This window comes from Bos javanicus, chromosome 8 (assembly GCF_032452875.1).
Source record: "Bos javanicus breed banteng chromosome 8, ARS-OSU_banteng_1.0, whole genome shotgun sequence".
Lineage (NCBI taxonomy): Eukaryota > Metazoa > Chordata > Mammalia > Artiodactyla > Bovidae > Bos > Bos javanicus.
Window position 1 is genome coordinate 64,215,170 of NC_083875.1, and position 17,743 is coordinate 64,232,912.

Here is a 17,743-nt window from a genome sequence, read left to right on the forward strand (position 1 = left end):
GGCCACAGCCTGCTGAGGATCTAGAGTGGCCAAAACAAAGTCAATCAGACCATCTCAAGACCCACTGTCCACAGGAGTCCAGCAGGCAGGATGGGCTTAGCTGGGGATGTCATAGCTGGGGGGCTTCTGGGGTCCCCAAATCTCTCAAACCAAACTCATCATCTCCACACTGCCTGGCCCAGAACTCTTGAGGTCTCAACAAAATACTTGCACATCTGTTGGCAAGAATCAAAGCTCTTTTTGGAGAAAATAAATACTATTGCCTACCCACTCCAGTATTCTTGCCTGGAGAATTCCATGGACATGGGATCCCCACAGGCCTCAGTCCATGGGATCACAAAGAGTTGGACACAACTGAGCGACTAACACTTTCACTTTCATCCCAGCCTCCCACTCCTGGGCTGCATGAACTGGCCCAGTCCAGACATTTCACATTTCAATCAGATATGCCAGGCTTTGTCCCAGTCCCCAAACCTAGCAACCCCCCATGCCTTCCTGGCTGGATCCCAAACTGCTGCTTACAGCAGACAGCCCTAACTCCCACACCACCAAACTCCTGCCTGGGACCCTTACTTGCAGATGGTTTCAGATCTGACACCTGCCAATGAATGGCTGAATTCTGAAGACACCTGACAGATGACAGGAAGACATGTTAATCACTTCTTGTTCTAGATACTTCTTTCTGTAAGATAGCCTTCTGGGGTAGAAAACCTCAGCTCCCTGGCTAACTGCTTCCATAGTACTGTTATCTCACACTGCTCTCCTTACTTAATAGAAAGTTGAATGAATCACCTATGTGAACAACATCTCTGTGTCTTTGATAAAGATGTTATTGGAAATACCCAAAAGCCCTGGGAGAACAACCCAGAATTAATTACTCTTTGTGCTTAGTTTCAGACACATTTGATATCTGTAACTCTTTATGACTTTTTAAAGCCTTTTCACATTAATCTATTTCTCTCTCTCTCTCCCCCGCCTCCCTCTTCAATGATCTCTACAATAACTCCATGGACAAGCAGGGCAGGCATTATTATTATTCCCATTTTACAGATGATAAAACTAAGGTGTACAGAAGTTAAACAACTACTTCAAGGTCACCCTAGTGAGAACCAGAGATGGGTCACCCGTGGCAAGTGCAGAGCCCTTTCCGCTGAACCACCTGGCCCTTGAGCTAAAAGATCTGTCTTTGGCACCTACAGGGAAACACGTGCTCCTGACACGGTAACCCCAGAATCTTTCTCTCTTGCCTTCAGCCCCAGTATGCAGGTGGAGCAATCCATTCCTCACAGATGCCTGATCGTGTCTTCTCCCTCTGCTTCCTTTAGAGGCGCGGTTGTGATTTTATCCAAAATGGTCATGCTGCACATTGTGTTTATGCCACTCACGCAAAAAGCATTTGCTAAGCATACAACGTGCCAGTGGCCATGCTAGGTGCCCAGATGCATGGGCAGTCATTCACTCACAGATATGGCCGAGGGCCTATAGGCTGCACCCTGGGTATGGGGACACAGCAGATACAAAACAGGAGACACACCTATCCTCACACGCTGGCTCCACTCACAGCCAGGCTTTGTAGTGGACAATAGCCAGCAGTGACAACACCGAGCTATAAGGACTTCACAGGGGTCAACAGCACACCCTGGGCCCAAGGAGATTCACCACGGAGCTCTCAGCACAGCTCAGCTCCTTCTGGAAATAGACAGGGATTCGGGAACAGCCACTTCACCTAGACTCTCATTCAGCAACGCCCAGACACAGATCTCACACACTACTTTGCTAGCTTCAAACACAGAGTCCTCCACTGAAACAAGAGCTGGTATTTATAAGAAGGCTGAGCGCCGAAGAATTGATGCTTTTGAACTGTGGTGTTGGAGAAGACTCTTGAGAGTCCCTTGGACTGCAAGGAGATCCAACCAGTCCATTCTGAAGGAGATCAGCCCTGGGATTTCTTTGGAAGGAATGATGCTAAAGCTGAAACTGCAGTACTTTGGCCACCTCATGCGAAGAGTTGACTCATTGGAAAAGATTCTGATGCTGGGAGGGATTGGGGGCAGAAGGAGAAGGGGATGACAGAGGATGAGATGGCTGGATGGCATCACTGACTTGATGGACGTGAGTCTGGATGAACTCCGGGAGCTGGTGATGGACAGGGAGGCCTGGCGTGCTGCGATTCATGGGGTCACGAAGAGTCAGACACTACTGAGTGACTGAACTGAACTGAACAGCATTTCACATTTTCATATGTGTTATAATAAAATGACAATAATAAAATTCAGTGGCTGCCTATCAATGTGGGCCCCTGTGCTTAATGCTTTACATGAAGGTTTTATGACAGCCTTCAAAATAACCCATCCCCATTTCACAGATGAGGTCACCAAGGCTCAAGGAGTGAGTAGCACCAGCACACACACCCAGGTTTCTGATACCATGTGTGATGGTCTCTCCACAGTGCCCGGCTGTCCTCCCCACATTCACAAAAATATGCGAAAACACACAGATGCCATTATAAACAACCAGATGAGGCCTCATAAATCCTTCGACGCTCATCCGTTCATTCCGCAAATATTTAATGAGCATCTACCATGGGCTCAATAAATATTCGCACCAGAGGGCTTCCCTGGTGGCTCAGGCAGTGAAGAATCTGCCTGCAATGCAGGAGACCCAGGTTCGATCCCTGGGTTGGGAAGATTCCCTGGAGAAGGAAACGGCAATCCACTCCAGTACTCTCGCCTGGAGAATCCCATGGACAGAGGAGCCTTGTGGGCTAGAGTTTGTGGGGTCGCAAAGAGTTGGACACAACTGAGCGACTAACACAACCACCACCAAGTGCTAGACACCGTGTGGCGCACTATGGCGAGCCCAAACCAACCGAGTTCACAGTCCCCTGCCAAAACGGGGGAGACCAACACTGATCAAACGTTCCGGCAATTTAAAATCGCATCTGTGCTAAGCACTACAAAGGTTCAAGACTCTTAGAGAAACTGCAGTAGAGGTTTCTTTCTCCCAGTGAGCGAGGACAGAGAAAGCACACTTGAGCTGGTATTTAAAAGACGAAGGAAGATGGCAAAAAGCCCCTTCCAGACGGTGGAAACAGCCTGTGAAAAGGTCCCGTGCACACTCTCTGAGCACAATCACCAGAGAAACTTGAAAGTACCCCATGTCTGGGCCCAGAGACAGAGGGAAGAGTTCTCAGGAATGAAGTAGGAGTGAACGGGGCAGACCGCAGGGCTTCCAAGGGCACAGGGAGAAGTTGTGTTCCCATTCCTAGAACAATGATGAGCCCCTGCAGGGCATTAAACAGGGAGGCCACCTGACCAGTGTGCTGGGATTCTGGAGGACAGCCCCTGCACCTGCTCCAGGCTGCACCATCACGCTTCTTAGGCGGCATCGTAACAAACCCCTGGTGGCCTCCCTTTGAGAGCATCACTGTTTTAGACTCACCTCCACATGCCCTGTGACCAGCACTGCGCCTGGCACCAAGTAGGTGCTTAGCAGGTATGAGCTCCACGTATAAAGGAAGCATCACAGCTGCTCTCGACATGATCTAAGTCTAAAAGGAGACACACACACAAAGACACAAACACTGATGCCCCAAATAAACACATAGGAGGTGACAAGTTCTGCAGGAGCAAGGGGAGCAGAGAGCAGATCCATGTGAGCCAGGTGTGTAGACAGACACACTTAAAGTGAGTAGATAGTACAGCGCTGGCTGTATGTGACTGAGTGGGTGGACAGGGAAATGGGTGAGGATGAGGCTGAATTAAAGGGAGAGGCAAGCAGCTGGGTGAAATTCATCAAAAAAAGAGAAGCAGTAGCTACTGACAAAACGTGCCACTTGCTTTCATGGGAGGCAGATAGCTCCCATGTGAAGATGCTATTTCACTTTAGAGTTTAAGCAGCAGAGATCAAAGTCAGACCATCCGGATTGAAATCCCCAGCTCACCACTTGGTTGGTTGTGATGTTAAATAAGTCACTTAACCTCTCTAAGCCTCATCTGTAAAATGCAGACAATAAGAGCACCTACCGCATCAAATTGGCGTGAGAATTAAGTAAGTACTTGACACAGGACTGACACATGCTAAGCACAGGATAAAGGTGAGAAACTGTTGTTGTAGTCTCTCTTTCCTCACCTACTTGCAAATAATGTTTTCTTTTCCTTTTTCTTTTTTAAATGACAATAAGATTAGAAGTTCTCCAAAGACTTCCCAATGTTTCTAGAATTCAGAGTCCAGCAAGGAGGATCAGAAGGGCCAGTTGGGCCCTGAGAGGACACTCTGTGGAGTGATGGGTGAGCCAAAAGTCTATCAAAGTCAACACGTTGGGTGGAAGCATGTGCATGGACTCTGATCACACGCCCTGGGGTGGGCTTCCACGTCCCTGTCTGCCAGTTAAATCCCTGAAACAATTCCGGGCATTCTCAGACAACCTTCAGTGAATGGGTAGTTTCAGAAACAAAGCGATTTGGATAATCGATTTGGATTTAGTGATTATTATTAGGATGGCTGTTGCTTTCAAAATCAGTTCCTTCTGAACAAAGTCAAGTGGATCATGGGCAGAGTGTGAAAATACCATTTTCTCTCTGCCACCTCCTGACCCTGCACCATGAGAACAACAATAATGCATCACTCCACAAAGTCCTTCTTTGGCTAGATTTTATCCGAACGGTGACTGATGGTGTCCTTGCCAAATGGCAGGAGAAGGGGTCTGCTTCAGCCAGCAGCTGTGGAACATGGGCACTGATGAAGACAGATGAGTCCATTTACTCAGTATTTTGGATCTACCACTAATTTTCTAGATGACAATGACACTTCATCCTTCCAGCAATGTAGACTGTTCAAAAAAGACTGAAAAAGTAGAAAGTGGGGTGAAAAGAACGCCCCAATCAGCCCCAAAGGTGTCACAACGTTCACGCCCTTGACTCAAGCAAAAATTCTCAAATCTTCAGACATCAGCTCATAACCAATTTACTCATACTTTGCACATGATTCTAATAAGCTATTTGATTTGGGGTTCAGAGCAAAACCAGATCAGAGAAATAGTCACCTCCAGACTGAGCTAACCCAGTTCCTGAATCAGTCCTGACCACAGAAGGATAAAGAGCAGAAACTTCCAGCCCAGGAGCAAGGTACCTGGAATACGTCTTGCTGTTCAGGGGACCCCAGAACACCACTTTATTCATTATATTCAGACTTGCCACTAGACTACCTGGCTCACCAAGCCTGATGACTTGGCTTCATTCCTACAGTGTCTACTGGGACCAGAGCTCAGCCAAGTCTCTGTGGCCTGATACTCCCTGGAGGTGGGAATGGGGTATCAGAACCTGATTCCTACAGCTGCCAACTGCCAGTTAGAGTATTGCTCCAATAAACTAATCTCCTAAAACCATAATACTTCTTAGATGCTGGAAAGTATTTCTTCCCCAGGTTTGATATTGGAGGACCTTGGAGGATGGTGTGTGTGTGTTTGTCAGGGGAGAGGAGACTGACATTAGCTCTGCACAAAATCCTCTATTGGAGCATCCGACAAGTACCCTTTTCCCTCTGCACAACTCCTGGGTCCCACAAAGCACCAAAGAAGAAATAAAAAGCAAGCAGAAAGCTCACCCCACATGGCTTGGCATAAAAAGCACTTCCTCAATTTGTTAAAACTATACCCATTAATCCTCTTCGAATCAGAGAGCTGAGTTCCAAGCTTTTAGGTCTATTTGCTTGTTCAATAAATATTTATTGAGCTCCTGCTCTGTGCCTGGCCCTGAGATACTGCCTAGAGGGGTGGGGGTGTATACAAGGGAGCCAGACACACCCAGTGCCTGCCCTTGCAGTGCTTACAGTGGAGCAGAGATCCTCAGTGTTGAAATTCATAGAGAAGAGCAAAGACTTATTAACTAACCCAGCACCAGAATCTAGACCATTGAGGTCTTAGCAACCAACCTCGCACCAAAGCCCAGACCACTGACCCCAACTGGAGCTCACACTCCTATTGTTTCAGCCTGGCACACCTGCTGGCTCCTGGAAAGGTACAGAGACAAAGGCATCTCACCAGCCTCATTGCAAACTGTTACATAAGCAGAGAGATTAAGAATAAACAAAAGGAGCAGATGAATGCGATGCTCATTGGGCAAACTATGCCATTTAATTTTCTCACCTTCCTAGAACCAAAATAAATAACCAAAAGAGTAAGCAATAAGAAGCCACTTACATTTCATCCCAAACAACATGGGGAATGACCAAACAGGTGCCTCAAGAAGGGGTATGCCTTCTCCATCATCCTCCCCTGACCCCTCCTGACCATGCTCAGGTCACACTGTGTGACCGCCAGTTAGGCTGTGAGACCCTCAAGGGCAAGATCCATGTCACATCCATCTCTGTACCCTAGAGCCTAGAAAAGGGCCTGGCAGAAAGCTCTCTCCATCACAACATGTAGCATTAGTATGATGGAGCAGAAATAGGTGGAGCTGTGGCAGCCATCTAGGTGAGCCAGTCAGATCTCCTTTAAAGAGAGAATCTACAGGACAAGTGCCCTCAGCTAAGCCTCCAGCTGTGGCTTCAAGATCTGTTATAGTGTTTAATTAAGACAAGGACACATTCTTCCCAGGGAGCCTGCAGCCAGTGACCAAGCTGGGCAGGGATTCTAGAGCCTGGTTCTTTTGGTCTCCGATATGTGATCCCTCAGGCTTCTCTGGTGGCTCAGATGGTGAAGAATCTGCCTGCAATGCAGGAGACCTAGCTTTGATCCCTGAGTCAGGAAGATCCCCAGGAGAAGAGACTGGTCACTCCAGTATTCTTGCCTGGAGAATCCCATGGACAGAGGAGCCTGGCAGGCTACAGTCCATGGGGTCACAAAGAGTCAGACATAACTGGGCAACTTTTACTTTCACTGATCCCTCTAACTGGCAGTCTTTGCTCTGGAGCACCCCACACCAATGGGCTGGCCAAGACTTTCTGAGGCTCTTCTCCCAGCTCTCCTTCCTTCCCCTGTACTTTCACAGGTGCCAGAACAGCACTGTGATCTGAGGCTTTCACTACCTCCTCTTTTACCTTTCATGGATATTACCCCTAAGATCTCTGGGACCTATACATCCATCTTGGCCTGTAACTCCTGACGGACCCCAAACAACAAGTGTCAGTGACATCCACATGCTCCTTTACATAACCCAGCCTCCTTTTAAGTTAGGTTGGTCAACAACTATTTCTGATCAATGAAATATGAGTAGAAATAATACATGCCACTTCCAAGTAAAGATGGCCAAAAATCTCGTGTGCCTTCCCCTAAGGATTTCTTCCTGCCCCCATCTTCTTGAGGCCAAAGATGGGAGAGTGACAACACAAGGGCAGCCTGGAGTCCTGTGTTCTCACTTGGAGGAGGGCCTCCCAGGAGGTTCTGACCCACACTGGATTTGGCTGAGCAGTATATAAATTTGACTGTGTCAAGCAAAACAGATTTCAGGATTTGTTGATGCAGCACTGCCAAGTCCACCCTAACCAACAAAAGTTATATATCCTCTGTGTGTGTGTGTGATAAGTCGCTTCAGTCATGTCCAACTCTTTGCAACCCTATGACCAGCCCACCAGGCTCCTCTGTCCGTGGGATTCTCCAGGCAAGAATACTGGAGTGGGTTGCCATGCCCTTCTCCAAGGGATCTTCCTGACTCAGGGATTGAACCCGCATCTTATGTCTCCTGCGTTGGCAGGCAGATTCTTTACCACTAGCGCCACCTGGGAAACTCAATGAATTTATTTAACGCTTCTATTTTCACCCTTGTCTTACACTTTTAGCTTGTTCATTTCCCTGTTGCGATCTCACATCTCTGCATAAAGAAGTTGATGATCTTCCGTAGAAGGGAGGCCAAACACATGAAGAAGAGCCCTTTAAAAATATAGGTAGTGAGCTAAAAGTCTTAGCCCAATATCTAGTTCTAAAGGTGTATTATTCTACGCACCTTCTCCCGGGTGCCTAGCTAGGTCTGAGAAATTGGTTGGGAGTAGGCATGGCATGACCAAGAGCATTTCCCTCACACCAGGAAATCTCAGGGGTCGATGCTCGTGGGAACATGCAGGAGGCAGCTCAGCTTAATCCTGATACATGGGGTCTTCTAAGTCCATTGGTCATGAGGAGGTAGAGCTTCTCTGAGGAAGTGATCCAGAGAAATCATTCATACTATGGGAAGCTAACTCAGAAGGCAGATTCTAATTTATTCACTTATAGTTCAGTTCAGCAAACATTCACTGATGCCCACTGTATGTAAAACACTGGGGCATCAGACTGGCTCTGCCCTCACAGAGCTACAGTCCAGCAGGGGAAAAAGAGACAAATATGGAAGATGTGCTGGGAGATACACATGAATAAAGATCTTGCGCTCACATCCTCTTTATCCAACACCCTTTTCAGCAACATGGCACTGGAAAGTGATGACAGAGAAACATGGCTTCACATCATGTTTTGAGATTCCATATCCATTATATTTATTCCTAATTCAGCTCTGTGGGTCAACATCATCATATCCACTTGGTACAGGAATAGTAAGACTGGTGACAAAACTGGCATGAATATTTACTGAGCACCACGGACAGACGAGCCTGGTAGGCTGCAGTCCATGGGGTCAAGAAGAGTCAGACACAACTGAGCGACTTCACTTTCACTTTTCACTTTCATGCATTGGAGAAGGGAATGGCAACCCACTCCAGGGTTCTTGCCTGGAGAGTCCCAGGGACGGGGGAGCCTGGTGGGCTGCCGTCTATGGGGTCGCACAGAGTCGGACACGACTGAAGCGACTTAGCAGCAGTAGCATAGTACATCAAGCATTCTATTACTTTACCCAGATAGTCTTCTTTGATCTCCATATCCTATTAGGCAGTTAGTATATTAGCCCCATTTTACAGATGAAGAAATAGAGGCCAAGTGGCTTGTCTAAGGTCACCAGGCAGGTACACGGTACCCAATGCGGATATAGACCCAGGTCTCCTGACATGATGAGGTGCTCATCCGACAGGTGCTTGGAGCCAAGGGAGCTGAAGGGCCTGGTTTTGTGCCCAGCCTCATACCCTCGGGGACTCTCTCTCCTTGTTCCCCTGCAGTGCAACTGACTTCAGATACTGTTTGGTCTGCCAGACACCCCCACTTTCAAGCTCCCCTTTGCCACCCCTCCTGCCCAGTCAGGCCTCAGAGCACCTCTATCCCCTCTCCATCTCTGCTCAGGGCCCAGCACCTACCCCTTCAGTTGCTACAGCAGCTTCCTGGCTTCTCTGTCTCCTCCTGCTCCTGTCTACCTTCCTGTCTCTACATCCCTACTGTCCTTTATCTTGTCACATTCATGTTCCAAAATGAAGGCCAACCTTCCTGACAAGGCATTCAAGGCCTTCCACACCCACCACCAAACTGCCTTTCCTCCTACAAACCCTGCACTCGGCTGAAAACAGAATCGGTCAGTGCTCCCCAAACACACTCACACTTTGGGTCCTCTGTCCTTTGATCTTGGTGATTGTTTCTGGGATCCAACCTCCATCTGCCTGAGCCCACACCTCTTTGTGTCAACATTATATTCACCCTTCCAGACTCATCTTGACTTCCTCTCTTCCAGGAGATCTAGATGTGGTCTTCCCTTTCTCTTGATGCTCCTGGCATCTATTGCTTCTTTCTTGAGCTTAGCATTTCCCAAGTAGATATCTGTGATCAGATCCACCTGGCATCCACCCCACTTTAACAGCCTCCAATGTACTTTGAGGAATCACCTCTTCTCCACTTTGTATTCAGTGTGGTTGGATGGGGCTGACCTCACCACCCTGTTCCTGCATGAAAGGCCGATGGATGTCCCAGACCCACCAATACCATGTTATTTGTTCAAGGATGGACACATGACCCAACTCAAGCCAATGAGAACTGAGCTTAGGATTTTTGCTGCAATAGTCAGGAAAAAAACACGCTTCTTACTGGAGTTTCTAAACTGGGAGGGTGTAAACTTGCAGCTGCTAGGGGCCATCTGTACAGCCAAATGGGGAGAGACTGACTGAGGGTGAAGCCAAACACAAAGGAAATCAGAGCTAAGAGACAAAGAGGGAGACAATTTTTAAGATATTTAAGTTCTTGGATTCAGCCATACCTGAATACAGCTAACTCCAGGATTTTTCAGCCACATGAGACAGTTAAAGTTGGGTTTCTGTCACCTGTAATGAGGTTCCAAAGCAGTAAACCTACTAAGGGTCAGGTACCATGCCAGGCAGTGGGGTATAACCACAGAGATGTGAGCCTGATCCTAGAAGACCTCATTTTCTCTTTATTTCTAAAACTAGCTATACTGAACTATAATTCATATGCCATAACATTTATTCTTTTAAAGTCTGTAGTTCTATGGGTTTCAGTATAGTCACAGAAATGTGCAGACATCAAGATGGATTACTTTCTATCTTGTGTTGAAAACGACAAACATATGCTTGCTGTGTTCTTCCCTATCCACCAGCTCCTCTCCTGAATCCAGGACTGGATTTACTCCTTCTTTCTGCAATACCAATAAATGCAGTAAGTGCTCAATTAATGCCTAATAAGCTGTACTTCGTCTAGTCAAGGCTATGGTTTTTCCTGTGGTCATGTATGGATGTGAGAGTTGGACTGTGAAGAAGGCTGAGCGCCGAAGAATTGATGCTTTTGAACTGTGGTGTTGGAGAAGACTCTTTAGAGTCCCTTGGACTGCAAGGAGATCCAACCAGTCCATTCTGAAGGAGATCAGCCCTGGGATTTCTTTGGAAGGAATGATGCTAAAGCTGAAATTCCAGTACTTTGGCCACCTCATGCGAAGAGTTGACTCATTGGAAAAGACTCTGATGTTGGGAGGGATTGGGGGCAGGAGGAGAAGGGGACGACAGAGGATGAGATGGCTGGATGGCATCACTGACTCGATGGACGTGAGTCTGAGTGAACTCCGGGAGTTGGTGATGGACAGGGAGGCCTGGCGTGCTGCGATTCATGGGGTCGCAAAGAGTCAGACACGACTGAGCGACTGAACTGAACTGAACTGAAAGCTGTACTCAGACCTCCTTGAAAAGCTTGGCCTCCATCCCACAGTTGTTTGGGTCCCCTCTAAAGCACAAAGAATGAGACAACAGATATTTGGCAACCCACTCAAGGAAAGAACATACTCACCAATCACTAGGTTTTCTAAGCTGGATCCCTGCAGTGGGGTAGACTTTCTGAGAGGTGCACACCTGGAACGTGCTCCTTTGGCTCCCTGAACTTTCCCCAAGTTTATTACAGAATAATTTAAAATAGTAACAAGTGGGAAGACATACAAATCCAACAAAAGGGCAATGGCCTAATATTTAATAGAATAGAATAGTAAACAGCCACTAAAATTCATCTTTGCAAAGAGGATTTGAGGACATGGAGAAATAACCATGCTATAATATTAAGTGAATGAAACAAAATATAAAAGGATGCATAGAGATCTCAAGTACACAAAATAGTAAACACCAGCAACTGGAAGGGAATAATGCTAATTATTAGATGCAATTATCTTTGCGTAGGTGGATTATATGCAGTTTTCTCATGTTTCTCTACTATTTTTTTTCCAAAATGAATATTACTTTAAATAAATCAGAAAAGCCAATAATATTTGTAACTCATCCCTTGGTTATTATTTAATTTTATTAATATGACTACCAAAGAATGAGAAACAACCACACGAAGAATATTTCTGAAGCTGTAAAACTTTTATTTAAAAAAAACTGTCCCTCAGAGTCTTTTAGACAAACATATAAGTAATCTAATCCCCCATGTTTACTTTTTAACCTTGACTGCAAAGACACTCAGAGCTAAAACTTAATTCACAAAAATGCAACAGTCATTTTAGCCCAGGTTCTGGGTTCAATAACGCCCATTTTTCTATGTGGTTTCTGATGCTTCCTCTTATCTGTATTTTCTGTTGTCTTGCTTGTGTTTTTATATATTCAAATGTTCCTTGGAATACATAAAGAAGTATTTGCTGAAGTGATTTGAGGTACACCAAAGAAGAGAGGTCCTGCCTAGCAGATATTCTGCTGGGATGTTTCATTTTTACAAACACATGGCACTGAGTGGGGCTTTCATCCTTTATTGTTATTCTAATTACAGCAGAGGGGCAACTGAATAAGTGTGTGTGGGAGGCTCCTTTATGGAGACAGGCTGGTCCCACTGATCAGATTAACCCATGTCTTGCTGATCTCCATCTCTTCGAAGGTTGTGTGGACAGAGGTCCATCCTGGCTGCCCAGTTTCTGGCCATTGACTGAGAGCAAATGATAGCAAAGTCTACTACAATGTGCTCACCACATTCATCCTGTGTTCAAGTCTATACAAATCAAGTGACACTGTCAACAAGTGACTGAAGAGTACATTCAATCCATAAAGACATCCTATCTGAATAAAATAGGGTCCAAACGCTCTAAGACGAGCCCCAAACACCCTTCAGGTTTTATTGCAATTACCCAGCCTGATCCTTTACTTTGGCTTTAGAAAGAAAGTCCCTCTACTCTATAAAGATGGGCCACTTGAAAAAATTAAGTATTCTATCACCTGGGTGTTCTCCCAACTGTGACACCTCATGGCAGGAGATAACATATTTATCTGATTCTAAGCCAAGATTCTTTTCTTCTGGTGATAACTTCACTGACTCTTCATGAGATGAGGAAAAACAAATAAGCAAACAACATTTTAGTGGTGACCATTTTGCCACATCTAAAGTTGCAATGTCTTACTTGTGAATCTAGGACAGAGGAAAGGGAAAGCAGGAAAGGAAAGGAAGGCAGGAAACATTTATTGAGCACTTACAGCATGCCAGACAGAGGACTGGCCGCTGCGCTGCCAGCTCAAGGCATTTTCCATTCCAGCCAGTTATCTCCCTTAAGCGTCACAATACCATCCTACGGAGTACATATAATAGTCCCAGTTTTTCAGAAGTGGAAATCTAGGCTTAGAGAGATTAAATCCCTTGCTCAAGGTCACCATGGGGAAGATACTAAGTTTCTGACCAGACTCAGGTCAGAGCCACCCCAAAGCCCATGCCCTGTGCCCCTTCAAATGGCTAGAAATGCCTCTGCTTGCATGAAGGTGAGATTACCCTCTGCCCTCCTTCCCTCGAGCTCAAGTGCCTTCTGACTGCCTCATCCTCTTGACTTTAGGCCCCCTCTCACTCAGAAAGTCATCAAGACACACTTGAAAAATAAAATATAAAAGCATCAACACACATCCTGAAATTGAGCACCCTTCTCTTTGCTGCCACTAACAAGCTAATATGAAATCTCTTTCAGGGAAGCTTTCTGAATGGAATAAATTGGTGAAAACATTATGCAGCTGACAATATTTGGTGATGATGCAAACAGGGCTGCCCTGTCCATAAATGGTTTTGTCTCCAAAGAACCCGCTCTCCTGTGTCCTTTTCAAAAAAAACAAGATCGAGCAACAGAGAAACAGTACCCAGAAGACATGGCTCGTATAATTGCATTGCCCTCTCTGTTTATGTGTGTCGGACAAGTACCCCCAGAGAACTTGAAATGTTCTGGAGAAGACAGGAATGTCATTCAGAGATGATTCCACAGGGGCTGGCTCTGCACAGCTCCCAGCTTACATCCTCCCAGGGCAAAGGAAGCCTCTCCACTTGCAGCAACCTCCGTGCACCGCCACCAACTGCCACCCGTTCCTTCACCTTTTATTTACATCGCAGAGCAGACTGGTTCATCAGTGAAGGGGGGAGGAGGGAAATAAGATGCAATCCAAATTTCTGCTTTTTCCGGGGACCCAAAAGCGGGGGAGTGGGGTGGGGGTCACACAGAGAAGGAAGTGGAGCCTGGGGTGCCCGATCAGCGTGGCATGACGACCCTCCCCTCCCCTTCTGCACCAGTACTCAAGCAGAAGTGCCCAGGGAGCCCCAGGAAGCCGGGTCAATTAAACCCATTGCCTTGGCCGAGCTTGGCACGGTGCAAGAGGCGCCAACAGAGCGTTCTGCACAGGAAATCACTGCCCCCTTCAGGCCGCGTCTCAGCCGCTGTGGCCGGAGCGTAGGGGCTCCCTCAGTCTGGAAAAACTCGCAAACCCGACCTCACGCGGCCAGCGATTGCTCCTCTGAGCCCCCTCGGCGCACCCTAGTTCTCGGGCCGGCGGAGATGTGCGCTGTTGCTAACAGCTGGAACGCAAGCTGAGGGTGTAAGGAGGGGGCTTAGGACGGAAATCTCTCGGCTCTTCTGCTCCCCTCAGAGAAATAGGCCGAGAAGGCAAGCCGACTGCTTGCGCTCCAAGTCCGTGCTTCAAGTCTGCGCCCCGGGAAACTGCGCCGGCAGCCGCCGGGCCACCAGCCTCGGCGCGGCCGCACACTCCCGCGGGTCCGGGGTGAGACCTGCTTGGGACACTCTGAGCAACTAACCGGAAGGGGTCTCCTCAGGAAACCGCTCGGGCCACAGGCAGCGCCAGGCACCTGCAGGCAGCAAGCAGCGCTGCAGAGCCGGCAGCCCCACACCAGCCGGACCGGTGCGGGTTCCGAGCTGCTGGCGCGCACCAGGCACCCGGCCCTGATGCGCGCTCCAGCCCCTGGGTCCCCGAGCCCTCTGGACCTCAAAAGCTCAGCTCGGCTTTTCTGAGGCCCGCGAGCAGGCCCGTGGCCTCTCCAGCCCTTGATGGCCCAGTTTATAGTCAATGCGCCTGTTCTTCCCACCTAGCACTCCACAGCCCCACCAGCGGGACTTGGGCAGGGGTGACCACTGCAGGCCTTTCGGGAGATTCAGTTACCACCTTCTCCACTCTTTCTCTGGGCAAAGGAGACCCTAGTTTTCTATCCCACATCCCACAAGCATACACACATACAAAATCCCAGAGGGGAAAGATGCTCAGCAAATCTTGGCACCAGCTGTGCGAGCCAAGCCCGGTGGGACCCAGAGGGTAAGCACTGAGACCCAGCCTGAGGTGCCCTCGGCAGGCTCAATGAGGGCTCTGCCCAAGGGTCGAAGCTTGCTTCTGTCCAACACGCCCTCCTCCATTGCCCCTACAGCCCCGACGGCGCGGGCGGCCGGACACTCACCTCGGTGTCGTAGAGTCGCAGGTCGAGGAAGTAGGGGCGCAGGAGCGACTCGTTGCGGATCTGCTCGATGGCCAGTTCCACCGCGGGGAGCACGCCGCGCCCGATACTGCCCTTGGCCACCTCCTTGGTGAGCGGCATGAGGCCCATGATGGAGAGCGGCGGGCTGCTGGGCGGCGGCCGGGGGGCACCCCGCGCCCAGCCCCAGGCCCCGGGCGCGAGCGGCAGCAGCAGCGGCAGCAGCAGGAGCAGCAGCAGGCGCGCGGGCGGCGGTGGCGGCGGCGGCGGCGGCCCGGGCTGCCCGGAGCTAGGCGGGGAAGCCATGCCGCGCCGCGGGCTGCGGGCGCCGGCTCACTCGGCCCGCATGGCCTGGCCCGGCCCGCCGCCCCGCGCCAAGATCTCCCCGCGGCGCCCGCGCAATGGCGCCGATCCCCGCTCCGGCTCGGGCTCAGGCTCCGGCTAGGCACAGAACGGCCGCGGCGGCAGCGACAGCGGCAGCGGCGGCGCCCGTGACGGATCAATCACGCCGGGAAGGGGTGGGAGCGAGCAGAGTGCGGGAGGCGGGGAGCAAGCGAGCAAACGCGAAGAGGGGGGCCGGCGTCTCCGCGCGCGCCTCTCTCCTGCGCGGCCGCCCCGAACCCGGCCGCCTCCGCCCGCCCCCGTGCGCGCTCTGAGCTGCTCTCCCGCCGCGAGCCGTTCAGCAGCAGCCCCTGGAGCCCCGCCGGGGGAGGGCGAGCGGCAGGAAACGCGGGAGGCGAAGGCAAGGCTGCTCCGCGGCGTCTCGGGCCGCCTCCGGGGACAGGGACGGGCCGTGCGCGCCGGGGGAGGGGAGGCGCTGGCGCTGCGGCGGCCGCGGGGAAGGCCGCCTTCCCAGCACACGCACACCCGCGCCCCCGGCCCTCCGCGCGGGCTGCCCCGCGACCGCCTGGACCTGAGCTCCCGGGGGCAGCGGCTGAAGGAACGAGCACGGCGTGCTGGCACACGCAGTGGCCACGGTCGCTTCGCCGAGCGCTTCCTGTAGCACCTGCACGATGATTTGGGACTGCCTCTCGGAGGTCTGGCTGGGAAGGTCTGGTCTGCGAGCGCGCCACGAGGCGTCCTTAGAGGCACCTGCAGCCTACACTCCCCTGCTCTACGCTGGTGTCTGGGGGGCCATGACTGAGCCCGAAGCGGCGGCCAAAAATGCCGCCGGCGGTTGAATGCCTTTTGGTGCTGAGGTTTCTGGCCTTTAAGGTTTGGCTGAAAGCCCCCTTCTTCCCTCTAGTCTGAGCTTTCCTTTGGCAACCTCAGGAGCCTGGAGTCTTCACCTTGCGTGTGCTATCGCCCCCTCCAGGCGTTTGACCTCCCCCGTGTCCCCATTCCCAAAGGGGGCTCCGCCCTAGAATTCTCCCACCCTTGCCTCTCCAGGTAGGAGTACTATTCTCAGGCCACAGTGGATCCAAGCTCCCCTTGACCTGGCCCTCTGTCTGACAGGTCGCGCCAGCTGCACTGGCTAACCTTAATTAGCAGTCCTGTAATCTGACCTAGAGCCTCGGGTCCATGTACCTCTCCAAGCTTGAACAATAGGAATCATGGTCATTAAAATATAAAATCCCAAGAGGTGATCAATAAGGGGGACACAGTAGGACATCATTTCAGAAAACCTTGAACCAACCATTTGTGGGCCATACCGACGACCTTGTAACAAGGTTGAGGATTTAACCTTCACTGAACACTTGCTACATTTATGAAACCCTCACAACAGCCCTAGGAACCAAGAACTTTTATATCATCCTCACTTTACAGACCAATATACTGAGAGGTTTCACAGCGCGTTGAAGTACAAATATTGAGAGAGCACTGGAACCCAGAGCCAGCAGGAGCTCTATACACAGTGCAGTGGAAGTCAGGACCAGAAACATGTTCCCCTGTGGGAAGGGAACTGCCCTGACTGAATTGTTTTGGACTTTGCTTTCCTTGAGCATGTGGTGAAGGAGTTGGACCACATGCTGTCCACAGACTTGATCTTCTGGAGTGAGGCAGGGGCAGCCTTGAATCACAGGCTAGGTTATTACCAGGAATCATGAAGATGGAGAGGAGAGGCTGAGCCCAACTCCTGGAAAGTAACTTGGACAGCTCTGGGGAAACCGGGCCAAATTCTTCCTATCCAACTCCTCTTTCTAGGCTTCTGCAGACACGACCTCCCAAGCTCCACTTAGCCTTTCCCAGCTGGAGGGTTTGAAAGGGGCAGAGCTCACTTGGGCATCTCCACCAAAAAAGGTGGTCCAGAGGACAATGTAATCCTCAAGATATCCGTGATGTGATCTTAACATCACAGATATCCCCTAGTCATAGGCTTCCAGCAGCTACCATTCCTCAACTTCTAAGCTCAGTTTTCTGAATTAGCATTTTCATTTTTTTCCCTTAGTCATTTATGTTTTACTTGTAAGCCATGCCAATATGGAGTATCTGCTGACACCTACATCTGGGAATAATTTGAAAGCTGGAACAACTTTGCTTGATATTTACTAAGTTATTGAAGGCCCTGCCTGGCAACTACCTTTCCACCTCTCTGTCTCCATTTATGAGGTTACCTGACCTCTAGACACCAGGGATCAGCCCTGACCCAAGGAACTCCAGTCTTACTCTCCATCAGTCTGGCTCCAGGCCAAGCTGTGATCTCATACTCCACTTCTGATGTCAGGGCATCTCTCTGGTTCCCAGATCCTACTC

The 17,743-nt window shown here is 49.8% G+C and overlaps 1 protein-coding gene across 1 annotated transcript in view; it reads right to left on the minus strand.

Annotated features, from left to right (window-relative positions):
- GABBR2 (gamma-aminobutyric acid type B receptor subunit 2) overlaps positions 1-15,370 on the minus strand; it is a 368,988-nt gene extending 353,618 nt beyond the window's left edge. The window contains exon 1 of the mRNA XM_061425770.1: positions 15,035-15,370. Within this exon, the coding sequence (XP_061281754.1) occupies positions 15,035-15,355 (321 nt within the window). The 5' untranslated portion in view covers positions 15,356-15,370. The remainder of the gene's footprint in view (positions 1-15,034) is intronic.
- Positions 15,371-17,743: the final 2,373 nt, after the last annotated feature.